Source organism: Camelus dromedarius, chromosome 2 (assembly GCF_036321535.1).
Source record: "Camelus dromedarius isolate mCamDro1 chromosome 2, mCamDro1.pat, whole genome shotgun sequence".
Lineage (NCBI taxonomy): Eukaryota > Metazoa > Chordata > Mammalia > Artiodactyla > Camelidae > Camelus > Camelus dromedarius.
Genome location: NC_087437.1, coordinates 22,516,546 through 22,529,043, shown reverse-complemented (window position 1 = coordinate 22,529,043; position 12,498 = coordinate 22,516,546). Strand labels below are relative to the sequence as shown.

The following is a 12,498-nucleotide window of genomic DNA, read 5'->3' as shown; positions in this document are numbered from 1 at the left end:
CTTTCTTGTGCCAGACCTCAAAATGACAAAATGGTCTTTGTCCAGGATTTGGGAAATCACTCTTTGGTATGAATTTGGATTCTCAGGGAGCAGTCATTAACTAAACAGTCCTCCAGAAGCCGAAAGAGTTAATTGATGTACCTCCCCAAACACAGCTCTTAACCCTGCAGGGTTATTGGCCCTTGGAAAGGTGAAATCCTATGGTTCTAACTCAAGCTCAGCGAACTTCTGGCCAGCTCCTCTTATTATTAAAAGGCAGCTCTTCTAAACTCCCAGGGTGCCTGGAATGCCCCCAGTTCCTCAAGTCATTATGTTTTACAGCAGGTTCTCTTGAAAGAGCTTCATCGGCCTTTGGCAGAACATAAGCCAGAATAATGGGCAAGCAGATGCCAGAGTGAATTCCAATGTGTACACACAATTCTTGGCCCCGTAAAAATCAATTCGTTATTCATAATTAAGCAACTTCTTGAGAAAGGGAAGGTTGATACAGTTATTAAAAGATAAATAATAAATAAAGATCTACTTGTTTCTCTTTTTTTGGAGGGAGGATAAAAAATTTTAAACACAAAATAGCACTGTAATTAGTTTTTCTTCTACTTTGTTTCTTACCTGTGACACTTAGGGCCAGCCAAACAGAGCAGCTTTTACAAATTTCCATCACCCCTTTGTGTTGTGTTTCTCCTTAAAATGCATCCTTCAGAGCAGAATGGCAAGGCAGCTCCCGATAGTTGGGGAGAAAAGAAACTAGAAGCACCTGAACATAAAGGTCAAAAGGTGTATCATCCTGTAATGTGAGTCTTTTCTGGTTTTCCAAATTGAGTTTAGGGAGCAGAGCTGAAAACATAAGTTGCTAAATGCCTTAGTACTAAAAGGAGCCTCTGGGCTGCCCAGCAGTTAGGACCACACACCTCCCAACAGGCTTAATTGGCAACAGAATTAGCCTCATTACCTCCCATTTCTACCTCATCAACCTGGTCTCAAATCAGTATATAAAAGGGATAGGAAAGAAAGGGGGTCCTCCTTGGAGAGAGTGCAGGTTGAAATGTGAAGCTATTACCCCTCCCCATGAAAGAGATTCCTCTCCCCTAAGTCAAGTGGAAGGAACCCCCTGGAATCATCCAGATAGACTGGAACTGTCTGCGAGAAAAGGGCTTCCAGCTCATCCCCCATGGAGGGAACTGAAGGGGGGCTGAGGTCCTCCCAAAACAGAGCAGAGAAGGGAACTCTTGTGTGTGGCTTCTTGGAATAGGAGAGCACGAGAACACAAGGGTTGGCCTAGAGATTTCTGAAAGGAATCAGCAGGAGCCTTCTGTGTCAGCAGGACCTGAACGCTCCCTGGTTTGCTGTGTTTGGGGAGTGATCAAGAGAGAGGTGAGAGCCACTGACCTGCCCAAGTGGCCCCTGATCCAAACCAAAGAAAAGGGCTGGGGATGTGTATAGCTGGCAGGGCAGATGGAAAATTGAGTGGCTCCAGAGAGGGGACTCTCAAAAAAATAGAGGTGCCACCATGTCAGCAGAGGCATCCAAGAGAAGAATCAAGCAGGAACAAGAGTGAGGCCAGGGGCCCCTGACCACTATGGACAAGCAGTGGGCCACCTAAGATGGAGAGCTTGGCTCCCATCCATCCTTCATGCCTCCATCACCAGGGGGTGCTGGTACCCAGGAAGGTGGTGGAAGGTACCTCTTCTGCCTCTCCTTCGTTCTAAATCATCCTGCCTGCTGCTCTAGAATATTCTGCAGGGAGAAGAATACTGCTTTGATGATTTAGGTTTTAAGCTGGACAGCACTAAGTTTTAAAAGCTGAAAGGAGTTGGATAATGGAATTTGACCAAGACATCATTAATTAAACTATACACCCAGCACAAAGAGGGATTCAATATAGTACAGTTAGAATCAGTGATTGGAAAAAAATATTCATGTATATGTCCCAACTAATCAAAAACTCTGCAATAAACTGGTGCCAGCAGTTAGAAAAAAAAAATTGTTAGGGATTAAAGATTTGGCAGAGAAAAATGGGAGGCTCTTTTGTGTATCTTTGGCTATAGTAATCATCTCCCCTTTTTTTCTTTAACGATTAAATTCACAGAAATTCTAAAAAGGATACTATGTATTTGCATAATACTTTCCTTCTAAAATTCTTAAAGTAGCATTGATTTCATGTTGATAGAAGAAATGAGACAGGACTGGGAGATAGAGAAGCAGGTTGTCCTAATCAGGCACCCAGGACAGTGAGTGGATTACGTATGGAAGCTGGGAGGACCAGTCAGAGGAGAGCATCGTTATGAAAAAATGGCTGCCTGGTAATTTGAGGTTGTTGGGTAGTTTCTGTGAGTAATTGTGGGGGAAATATTTTAGCAGTAGCAGTAAAGAGTAACAGGAGTGGGTGGTGTTGGAAATGGGGTGGTCTCGAGAAAGATTGTAAGAATCAGGAAATAAATGACTTCATAGGGTCCAGAATGGGAAGATGGCCAGAGTTTTGGAAGGGATGGCATTGGTGGCAGTGATGGTGGTACCATTTATAGACTACTTTCCACACATTATCTCATTTTCACTCAGCATAATTGCAGTACCTTCTTACACACCTCCTCTTCATTTTACTTCTTTTCCCCTCTCCCCTTCTCCTTCTTCTTCATCAGTAGCATTTGTTGAGCATATGTGCCCCATGCCATTCTTCACAATCGGTAAGCTCAAATGGTCCCTGAAACCCATAGATTCAAGACCAGGGACCAGTCAGCACGTGAGAGAGATAGGTGATGATGCCTTAGTTCTGTTTTGATTGAGGTATTGATTGGACATCCAGTTTGAGATACTTCTTTTAGAATGAAACCAAGCTCTGAGTGAGAGAGAGAGAGAGAAAGAGAAGGAAAGAGAGAGAAGGAGGAGGAGGAGGAAGAGGAGAGGAGGAGGGATGGGTTATTTGAAAAACAATGATTTACTTAAGAAATGTTTACCTAGTTCTTAATATGTGCCAAGTACTTCTTCAAATGCTTTAAAAACATTAATTTATTGATTTCTCAGAGCAATCTTATGTGACAGGTACAATTATTATCATCCTGATGTTTATTATCGTGTTTTAACCATCATCATGATATGAAACTGAGGTTCATATAGTCTTTAAGTAACTTGCTTGAGGTCACACAGCCAGTAAGTGGCAGAGCTGAGATTTGCACCCAGATCTCAGATTCAGATACTATGCTCGTAATGCTACCTAAGCTGCCAGGTGGGCTCCCTGCACGAACATTATAAAGATGAAAAGATAGGTTGTTGAGAAACACTGGAGTTTCCCTCATGTCTATGAATCTTAAATGACCTGGTGAGTAGTATGATCCTTATTCAACTTGCTCTCATCAAAGGAATTTAGGATATTTCATACATTTCAAAACTTTTGAGTAAAAGATATACACATTTATTTCTGAGACTGGATGCAATACATATCATCAAACTAGTTTTTGCTGAATAATCTGTTTCTGAACAGAATGAATCAATAACCTGGACTTATTTCCAATTTATGAGATGAATATTTAAACACCACTGTGTATTTCTGGTCATGCCATTTTCAAGGATATTGGTTCCCTCCAACTCAAATATTCTTTTCCAGAAATCTGGGGGCCACAGATCTATCTTCTCCAGCTTGTTCTATGAATAGTACCTCTTCAGAGTGTTGTCCCAAAGAACAAGCACCACAGGTTAGCAGAACGTCTAATTCCTCTTCCTCACCTCTCCCCACTTTGGTATTTGCATCCACTAGTGGTTCAAGCCTCTCCCTTGGTGCAGAGGAGGAGGTGTTTCCTTTTTAAGTCCAAAGTGCTGAAACCGTTGGAACATGATATTCCTTCCTCTCTCGGGTTGAAGTCGGAAAACTCTACACCCACTACCCAAACCCTCAGTTGTTTCCAAAAACACCCTCTGCAGCTGCTGTGCCATAATCCAGAGGCTTAGTGTTGAAGCTGAGTTAGAGCCTGGAGGAACCACCTCCTAAGACCCTGGCAGTCGGGAGAGATGCAACATCCCTGAACCACAGGCTCCTGCTTTCTTTACCTCACTCCTCGCCAAAAGCCAGAGGGCTTTGCCTGCAGAACATCCCCTGTTAAACCTGGGGAGATGCAACTCAAGCCCAGTCTCCTGGCCTGTTCCTGTCCTGGGGCAGATCCCTGTCCAGACGGCTGAGGACACTCCTTTCCTCCTTAATTCTCAGAGCCAGGAGCTCCGCACTAAACGTGACAACCTGCTAGCCTCACTTCTGTGGCCAGTTCCTCCCTGGAAACCCATCTGTTCCCATGAAAAAGTGACTGGTTCCCCTGCAGCAACCTGGAAGCACATGGTGCTGGGAGGGAAGCCATACCCCACTGGCCCGTAGTGGGGACCGAGGCCTGGTTTAGCCACGGCACTCTGCTCTCTGTCCTCAGGAGCTTGTGGAAGTCCTTAGTAGAATGATGATGACGATGTTGGTGATGGAAGTTAACATTCACTGAGTGTTAATTTTTTGTGCACATAATCAGCACTCAATGACTGGCCCTACAACCCACAAGGTAAATATACAGATTCTAAATGTACCTCATATCCTCATACATTTCTGGGGGATAAGTACTTACTATTATATCTACTTTACAGACTTTGAAACTGAGTCTGAGTATGATGAAGTAACTTACCCAAGGCCTTTCAGCCAATAAGGATCAGATCTTTGAGGCTCAAACTGAGAGTCCCAAGTGTCACCTTCAGTCTTGATTTGATGTATTTTATTTAAAAAACGGGAGTTGGGAGAAAGAAAAAGTTAACCTTACCTCTCTATTTATCTAGCATACATTTTATAGGATCAAATAAGGTTATAATGCAGGCATAAGAGAACTAAATATTATGTAACTGTGAGGGCTTTTGTATATTTTTAATGTGGAATTTAAAGCTCTGGGTGATGCCACCTACCCACATTTACCCCTCCACGGTTGCCCACATACATGCCCCTAGGCTCTAGCCGTAACTATATGGTTCTACCTTGAAGTGCCCTTAACTCACCTGCCTCCTTGCCTTTGCTTCCACTCTTTCCACTGCCTGGAATACCCTCTCCCTATCACTGACTATTGACTTGCTTCCTTGCTCAAACATGACCCCCTCTATTCTAAAATAGTCTCCCTTTCCTCTTTTGCCCCAATAAATGTTGTACATCTCTCACAAAGTCACACTCAGCACTATGACTATAGCTAGTTGTCATCTATATCTTAGGCTTCTCTGCCTATGTCTTGCAGGTGGTCAATAAAATGTTTGTTAGCTTAATTCTGCTTCTCTTTTCTATGCCCTTCCCTGCCTGCCCCCAACACCTTGCACCTAATGCATCTCCTGGTATAGAGCAGGTCCCCAGTGCATCCTGGGTAACATCCTGAGGTGCTTTAGGGCTGGCAAATTCAATGGGCAATCCTCTATAGGTCAAGGAGACTTAAGCTCTTCTTTTCAGTTAAATCTGACGTCACAGGGAAGGTAGGCTGTACCCTGTTGGGTGGGGATCAGAGCCCAGGAAGAAAACATTTCCCAAAATGCAGACTATCAACCCATAGGGATACCCAGATGATTTTAAGTGACACACAGGTGAACTTCTTTTTTTTCAAAATTTATAATTACATAATCTCATTTGTATTAGAAAGAAATATAGTAAGCACATCAAATCTATGATTTCATAAAGATTATTTAATAAAAGCATTTACATTTGAACAAAAATATGTTGATTTAGAGAAAATCATCACAAAAATAATGACACAGAATATGACCAGAAGGTGGGCTGGTGGGGCTTCGGGCTCAAGAGTCATGGGGACAGAGAAAACACTTCTGCTGAATGTGGAGGCGAAGATGGGGGTGAAGATGTCCTGTTCTATAAGTCAGATCTGCTGGGGGCAGCCTGAGGAATTAACAGAATTATTTACAAAAACTGTGTTACTGTGCAAAAACCTTTGTTTGAAAGGCACACTGCAACTAGAATGTTTTCTCATTACTATTGTTTCTTCATTGGAATGAAGAAATATGTTCACATCTCACGTACACGGCCTTAGGCACCAAGTTTCATGACAGCGAGGGGGTTTCACACACTTTCCCAGGCCTGTCAGCTACCATGGACCCAAATATGGGTTTGCTTTTCCTTTCTTTTTTTTTTTCCTGCAAAGCACCACACTTTACAAAGAGGAAAAACACTTCAAAGGCAATCCCTTTCTCGCATACATTTCAGGGTTCCATTTGAGATCCACATTCATCTTCCTTATCCAATTACGTGATCAAAGCAGAAGGGTTTGGCCTACTTTGGCGGTTTAAAGACATCCAGGGAAAAGCTAAAAACATTTAAAACTACCTTTTCTATGCCAGACATCTTCCTAGAGGAGAATTGGAATCCACTCCCCCTGCTTTCTCTTAACTAGTCTCTAGACACAAAAAGTCAGGTCAGAGAGTTAACGTGTCCTAAACATCCAGCCGGTAAAAGATTCAGTTACATCTCTGTAAAATCCAATCTAATCTTAAGTCAGTGTGTCTAGTGTACTGTTTGCTCTCTACACAGCTACAAAGTCCCTTCCAGAAGCTGCTGAGAAACTCTTGTTTTTGTCTGATTACTTTTAAAGACCTCGTATTAAAATAAAAACTGCAACAACAAAAAAAATCTGAACAGTTAATTCATTAGTCTCCCCAAAGCTACTGGCTCTAGCACATCTGTTCATTTTAATGCTATAATATGGAGTTCATGTTTCCTAAAATAAGACATACCTTGTCCTTTACATGAATAGTCTGGGATTTGAGGCCTTGGTTAAAAAAAAATAGCAAATATAAAATCCTCAAAAATATTTAAGTGAAAAGACTGCCTATTGGTGGATTGATTTTTCCTCTATGGGTATAAATCTGTTGGCAACCACCAGAATCGGGGTATGAAAAATGACCCGAGGCAGCTGCTGCTATTTGTTTCAGTGGGAAAACGAGGGTTTTGTCTCTCCCCAGGGGTTAATGCTGTGATGCTCTGAACGTCATCTGGGCTCTGTTTCTGAAGGGTTACACTGGAGAGGAGCAATGCTTTGTGGTTTATGACAAGATCACAGCAGAATATTTTGTGCATGCTGTGATTTGTATCGCCCATTTGTGCACAGGCTATAAAAGTGCACTTTTTATCAGGAACATTTGTGAATATATAACAGCGCTGAAGACATATGGCCACTAAATAATTCACAGTTATCTATCTCCTCAGCAGATTCCTTATACACCTACCATGTTTTAATGCCTAGTTTGCTCAGAAACAATATTCTTTATGACCCTTCCAATATAAAAATGTTTACTGACTGGCAGCAATATATGGATACCATGGGATTGGGCTGTACGGAAGGGGAGAGCTTTCTGCTTTCTCCTTCTCTCTTGGTCCTCATTTGTTTCCCCTGAACTCTTCCAGACAGCACCTAATCTCATAGGAGAAGGTGTCCTCCCCCCGAAAGTGGGTGCTAAATTGTAACTTCTAGGGTTTGGGCCACGAGATGGAAGTCACTGACTAACCTTCACTCTCTTCTCTTTTCAGTTCTATATCCATTTACAGTCCCAAGGAGAATCCAAATGCATTTGATGCTGCAGCATTCTTCCAGTCCGTGGGGAATTTCCTGGGGATCTTTGCCGGCTCATTTGCAATGGGGTCTGCGTATGCTGTTGTCACAGCACTGATATCCTTTGTCTGGAGGTGGAAAGCTGGGGACTGTGTGAGGCTGTTAAGAGCAGTCAATGTCCCTGGAATGTTTCTATGGATGGACAAACTCCAGGCCAGAAAATGGCTAGATAGTCTTGTTTAAGTGCAATCCAGCACCACTGGGGCCATCTTGATTCTGAGTCAACCCTCAAGGCATAGGTACCAGTGGAAGAGGGGCCCAGGCTCTTTTCCTGTCTAAGGACAGTTCTAGCACTGCTGCTGATACTCTCTGATTCTAGGATATCAACAGTTTTAAAAATTACCACCTGAGAAAATAGGTGGGAAGGGGGGCATCAGGATTAACTACATTAGGGTCAAGAGGAAGAACTAAAGATCCAAGGCCAAGGATAAAACAGGATTGACTGTGAATGATAAACTAAGTATTTTCTGCCTCCTTCTCAAACTTGTATCAATCACTAGTTCACAGGGTTGGCTGAGCCAATGATCACTATGGGTTTAAACAAGCATCCATAGCTATTTTCTGGAAAGGGAACAGCAAGCAACGCAGAAATGATGTTTGCTGTTATCTGGGTAGTCATCTCATTTCCTCTTTTCAGTAGAGAGGTGAGAGGATGGGTAGATTTCCTAGAGGAGTCAAGCCAGGGAAAGGAGCTGGTCTGGTGGGTTATTCATTCAGAGCAGTTGGATGGACCAAAAATAAGTCATATTTGAGGAGGAAAGCCAAAAGGCTAACGTCGAGTATGAGGACTTAACAGAGGTCACAAAGAAGAGGCAGAGCAAAGGATCAAAGACCTTGGGGAAAAGAGAAGGAAGAAAGAAGACAGGTGCAAGAGGGGTCAGGGATTGAGGCAAAGAAAGTGAAATGTTGAGGTCTTTTTGCATGAGAGCTGGTCCAGCAGTTGACTGAAAACTGCTAAAAGACTAGGTTCTATGAAGGGTTTCTAAGACAAGTCAGAAGATGAATAAAACGTGGACCCTGCCTTCAATGGGAAAAAGGGTGGAGAGAAGGAAGAGACGGAGGTGGGGCCTCGGCCAAACCTCCTTTGGGTATAGGCTCCAGGGCTCTGGACTAGCGTGGAGCTTGCTCAGAACCGAATGGCTTTCTGGAGGCAGTAGAAGGAGAACACCCTATGTCCAGGGGATGCTCTGCTATTCAAATAGGCCTGAACCTTCTCCTTATAGCACATTAGAAGAGAGAATTCAGAGGAACAAACGCCACTAGAAACAAAGCCTTTCCTCCAAGTAACAAGAAAGGATGCTGGAAGAGTCCAAGGGCAGCCTATTTTTTCCTCCAGATGAAGAATTGTTTCCAGATCCTCACTGAATCTTTTTTCAGAAAATGTTTTGCAGAGCAAATTAATTTAAATCACACTAATATAAAAACTTACACATCCCTTGTCATATACCCCACACTCTTCTGAGCACTCGACATATTGTAACTGGTTTATATACCTAGAGAATCAGTTGCATTATTATGCCCACTTTCAGACAGGGAAACCGAGGCACAGAGCCCAAGATAGAGTTGGCTTCTAGTAGCCATACTCCCAACCATGACATTACCCTTGGTATTTTGTGCTTTCTAAGTCCTAAGACTTTACAAAACATTTTTAATATACTTCATCTCATTTTACTCTCCACACTGTGTGGGTAGGTATTCTTCTTATCGCCAGTTCACCTAGGATACCAATAAGGCTCAGAGAGATAAACATACTGCTCAGAAATCACACAGCCAGTGACTTAGAGAACTGGGACTCAAACCCAGATCTTCCATCCCAGGAGTCATGCTTTTTGCTTCCCTGCCCTGCTGCTAAACATCTCTTAATGTGGAATTTTCTTTAGATTTCGCTCTAGAAGCACAAAAATGCAACATTGCATCTCCTTTTCTGTCAAGGCATTTTCAGCCTAACAGTGGACACAGCTGCAGTGTAGTCCTTTCCCATCCATCACATGCTCCTAATCATCTCATAACCCATTCTCTGCATGACTCAGATCACTGTGCCTTTGCTCTATTTGCAATTTATAGACTATTGACCAAGTGTCATCCTGGCCAAAATGAACCATTGCTCGCCAAAGGGCATCTTGCTTGACCTAGAAATAATATACTTTTTCCTCCATCCTACTTATACAGAGAGAGCATAGGCAGCTTCCCTATCACTGAACATGAATGCTTCTTATCCAATTTCCATCCCCAGGAGAGAAGTTTCTTCAAGGCGATCTGTCCACAGACCAGCACTCCCTGGAGAGCAGTGGCCTCCTTTGGTGTTTATGCCCTGGTAGGATCTCTTCCAGCCACAATCTCCTTGGCTTTCCCCCTAGATCTGCCAGTCTCTTAAGGGGCACACCCCAAGAGCTGAGGCCAAATTTAAGAAGTTTTTTGCCTGCACTTAGCTGATTTTATCCTCTTAGTAAGACATCTTTTTATTCTGAACACCAGTTTGAATTTTTGCAAGAGTGTTCGGCCCCCAGTGAAGCATGAAACTCATGCTGGCTTTCAAAGTAAGTCTCAGTGAGAGTTACAGCCTCCCAGTCAGGTCTGAAAATCAGTTCTCTCATCTAAAACTATCACAACTAGATTAGTTTCTCTCAGCCAAGAAGGAGATTTATCTGTACAAGCAGTTGTTGTTTCCCTTAACACGTCTTTGTCACTTGACCAAATTTACCAAACTGTGTGAGTTCCCAATGCTGGAAACCGGCCTGTTTTTCCTCCTATCTTGGAGCGCCTTCCTGTCTGCTGAGGCTGCTGGCCTAACAGGTCAGTACTTTGTTCTGTGCAGCAAACTGGGCATGTGAATACATGTGTTTCCCACCCCACCCCCTGCCCTGTGCCCCACTCCCTGCACAGCAGGTGAAATGAAGTCTCTCTTCTATAGGTTTGTGTCAGAATCAGTCTCTTGGGTACCCTGGGGAGAAAAAAAATTCATCCATTTACCCAATAGCTCAATCAGAAGTCTCCAAAGTGCCATTTCCTCTTCTCTCCTTGTGGGTCAGGAAGGGGATGTTGAAATCTACAAATGACTGATGTGTGGAGGTGATGGATGATTTTACAAATGGGAGTCTCTGCTCAGTGTGAATGGACGCACAGCTGCTTTGTGGGAAAGGGTGGTGGCTTTCCATTGGCTATTTACAGCTATGCCTGCATAAGCAGCCTGTCTGGGGTGTGCACATCTCCACACACAACAGTGTTCACAATCTTTGCATTCACTCCATCACAGACCAGAAAACAGAGAGCTAATGTGGTGACTCTATAGTTTGGTATCTCCTACTGCAGAAAGTCTGTATGTAGAGTCCTCCGAGGTGGAATAGTTGATAGACAAAGAGGCAGTCCTTAAGGTTCCAGGGCCATGCATCCTGTACCTGGATTTGGCAATTAGATTGCCTTCCTGCAACAGCAAGGGTTTGTGCTTGGATGGCTGCAACAATTGGGTGCTTTTCCATGTAGAAGAATCACTGCAGCTCTGAGCAAAATGTCAAAGCTATTTCTCTCCTTTGGCCTAGTTCCCCGCTTCTCCCAGGTTTCAATCCTAGATCCCTTGCTACTCACTAACTACACCTTAATTGACATTCAAGTGGTGAGACACCCCCTGTCTCCCAAAGTGCTAGCCGGGAACAAAGTGTGTCTCCCTGGGTGTTTGAATTTGAATAGATGATACTTTAAGTGTAAATAATAATAAAAGTTGACATATGTTGAACATGTACCATGAGCCAGGTGCTGGCTAACTGCCTTTTGTGAATGTTCTCATTAATTTACAGAAAGACTCAAAGTTAAGGATTATGCACAGTTTACTCAGCCAACAGTAAGTGGTGGAGCTGGGATTTAAAACTAGGAGATCTGATTCCAGAGCCTGGGCTCATGGGTACCAAGCGTTGTTATCTTGAATGAAATTCTATTTATGGAATATAAGGCAAGCCCCCAAGAGTAGGAAGACCCAGGAGCCTGCCAGGCTCACCTGCTTCTAAGTTGGTTTTGTCCCTTCTGGGAAAGCCAGAGCAAATCTTTGTTGCCATGGTAACCTGTTGCTCTGGGCAGCTGACTCACCTGACTTCATAGCCACAGGAACCAAGCTATTCCCACAGGCTCTGAGTGTGTTGCTGAATCAGATAGCCACCCTGCCAGTTCTTATGACACTATAATCAAGACTACATTACCAGAGTCCACCCCACCAGGCCCTTGTATCATTTCAAGTCATTCCAGCACGACATCCATTATATTAGTGCCTTACCATGTTATTAGAGAGGTTACTGAAGAGTTTATGCATTCCAGAGAAAGAGAATGCTAGTGTCCCTTAAATGAAATAAGGCAGGAAACAGTTTACATCTGTCTTTCAAAAATTTGTGGTCCCCTTTCTTCCACATTCTGTGCCCTTTTCAGCACTTAACATGTTGTAAAATGACGCAAGTAATGTTAACAATAAGAATAGCTGTTTGACCTTCCAGAAAGGTAAAAAAAGTATCTTAATTCACTTGGTATTTTTTAGTCTCCTGTTGAACATTGTAATAAATAAACACACACACACACACACACACACACACACACACACACACACACCAATGCCTAAGATTGTTTCTGTGTGAAAATTGTCTTACTATTTCCTGGTCCATTTCAGCAAGATCTTGTTTTCTTAACTCATTTAAAGGATGTGGTTCACTTACAAATCTCTAGCTTGTCTGTGCCTTGCTTTTTTGCCACCCCTTTCAACCTGGAATCTTTATTGGATACCGTGCAGCCTGCCACTAAGGAGCTAGCGTCGTGGGATGGGTGGATGCAGGTATGGGTCTCGTAGCAGGAAGACTCAGACTTCCATGGCTGCACCCAGAGGTGCACTAGTCCAGAACAGTCCTCCAGATTA

At 43.2% G+C, this 12,498-nt stretch overlaps 1 protein-coding gene across 10 annotated transcripts in view; it reads left to right on the top strand.

Annotated features, from left to right (window-relative positions):
- The window catches only part of SLC9A9 (solute carrier family 9 member A9), a 607,901-nt gene that overhangs the window by 341,426 nt on the left and 253,977 nt on the right, over positions 1-12,498 (top strand). For all 10 annotated transcript variants that reach the window (XM_031448683.2, XM_064491830.1, XM_031448597.2 and 7 more), the window contains 2 exons: positions 7,529-7,667; positions 10,298-10,403. In XM_031448683.2, the coding sequence (XP_031304543.1) occupies positions 7,529-7,667; positions 10,298-10,403 (245 nt within the window). The remainder of the gene's footprint in view (positions 1-7,528; positions 7,668-10,297; positions 10,404-12,498) is intronic.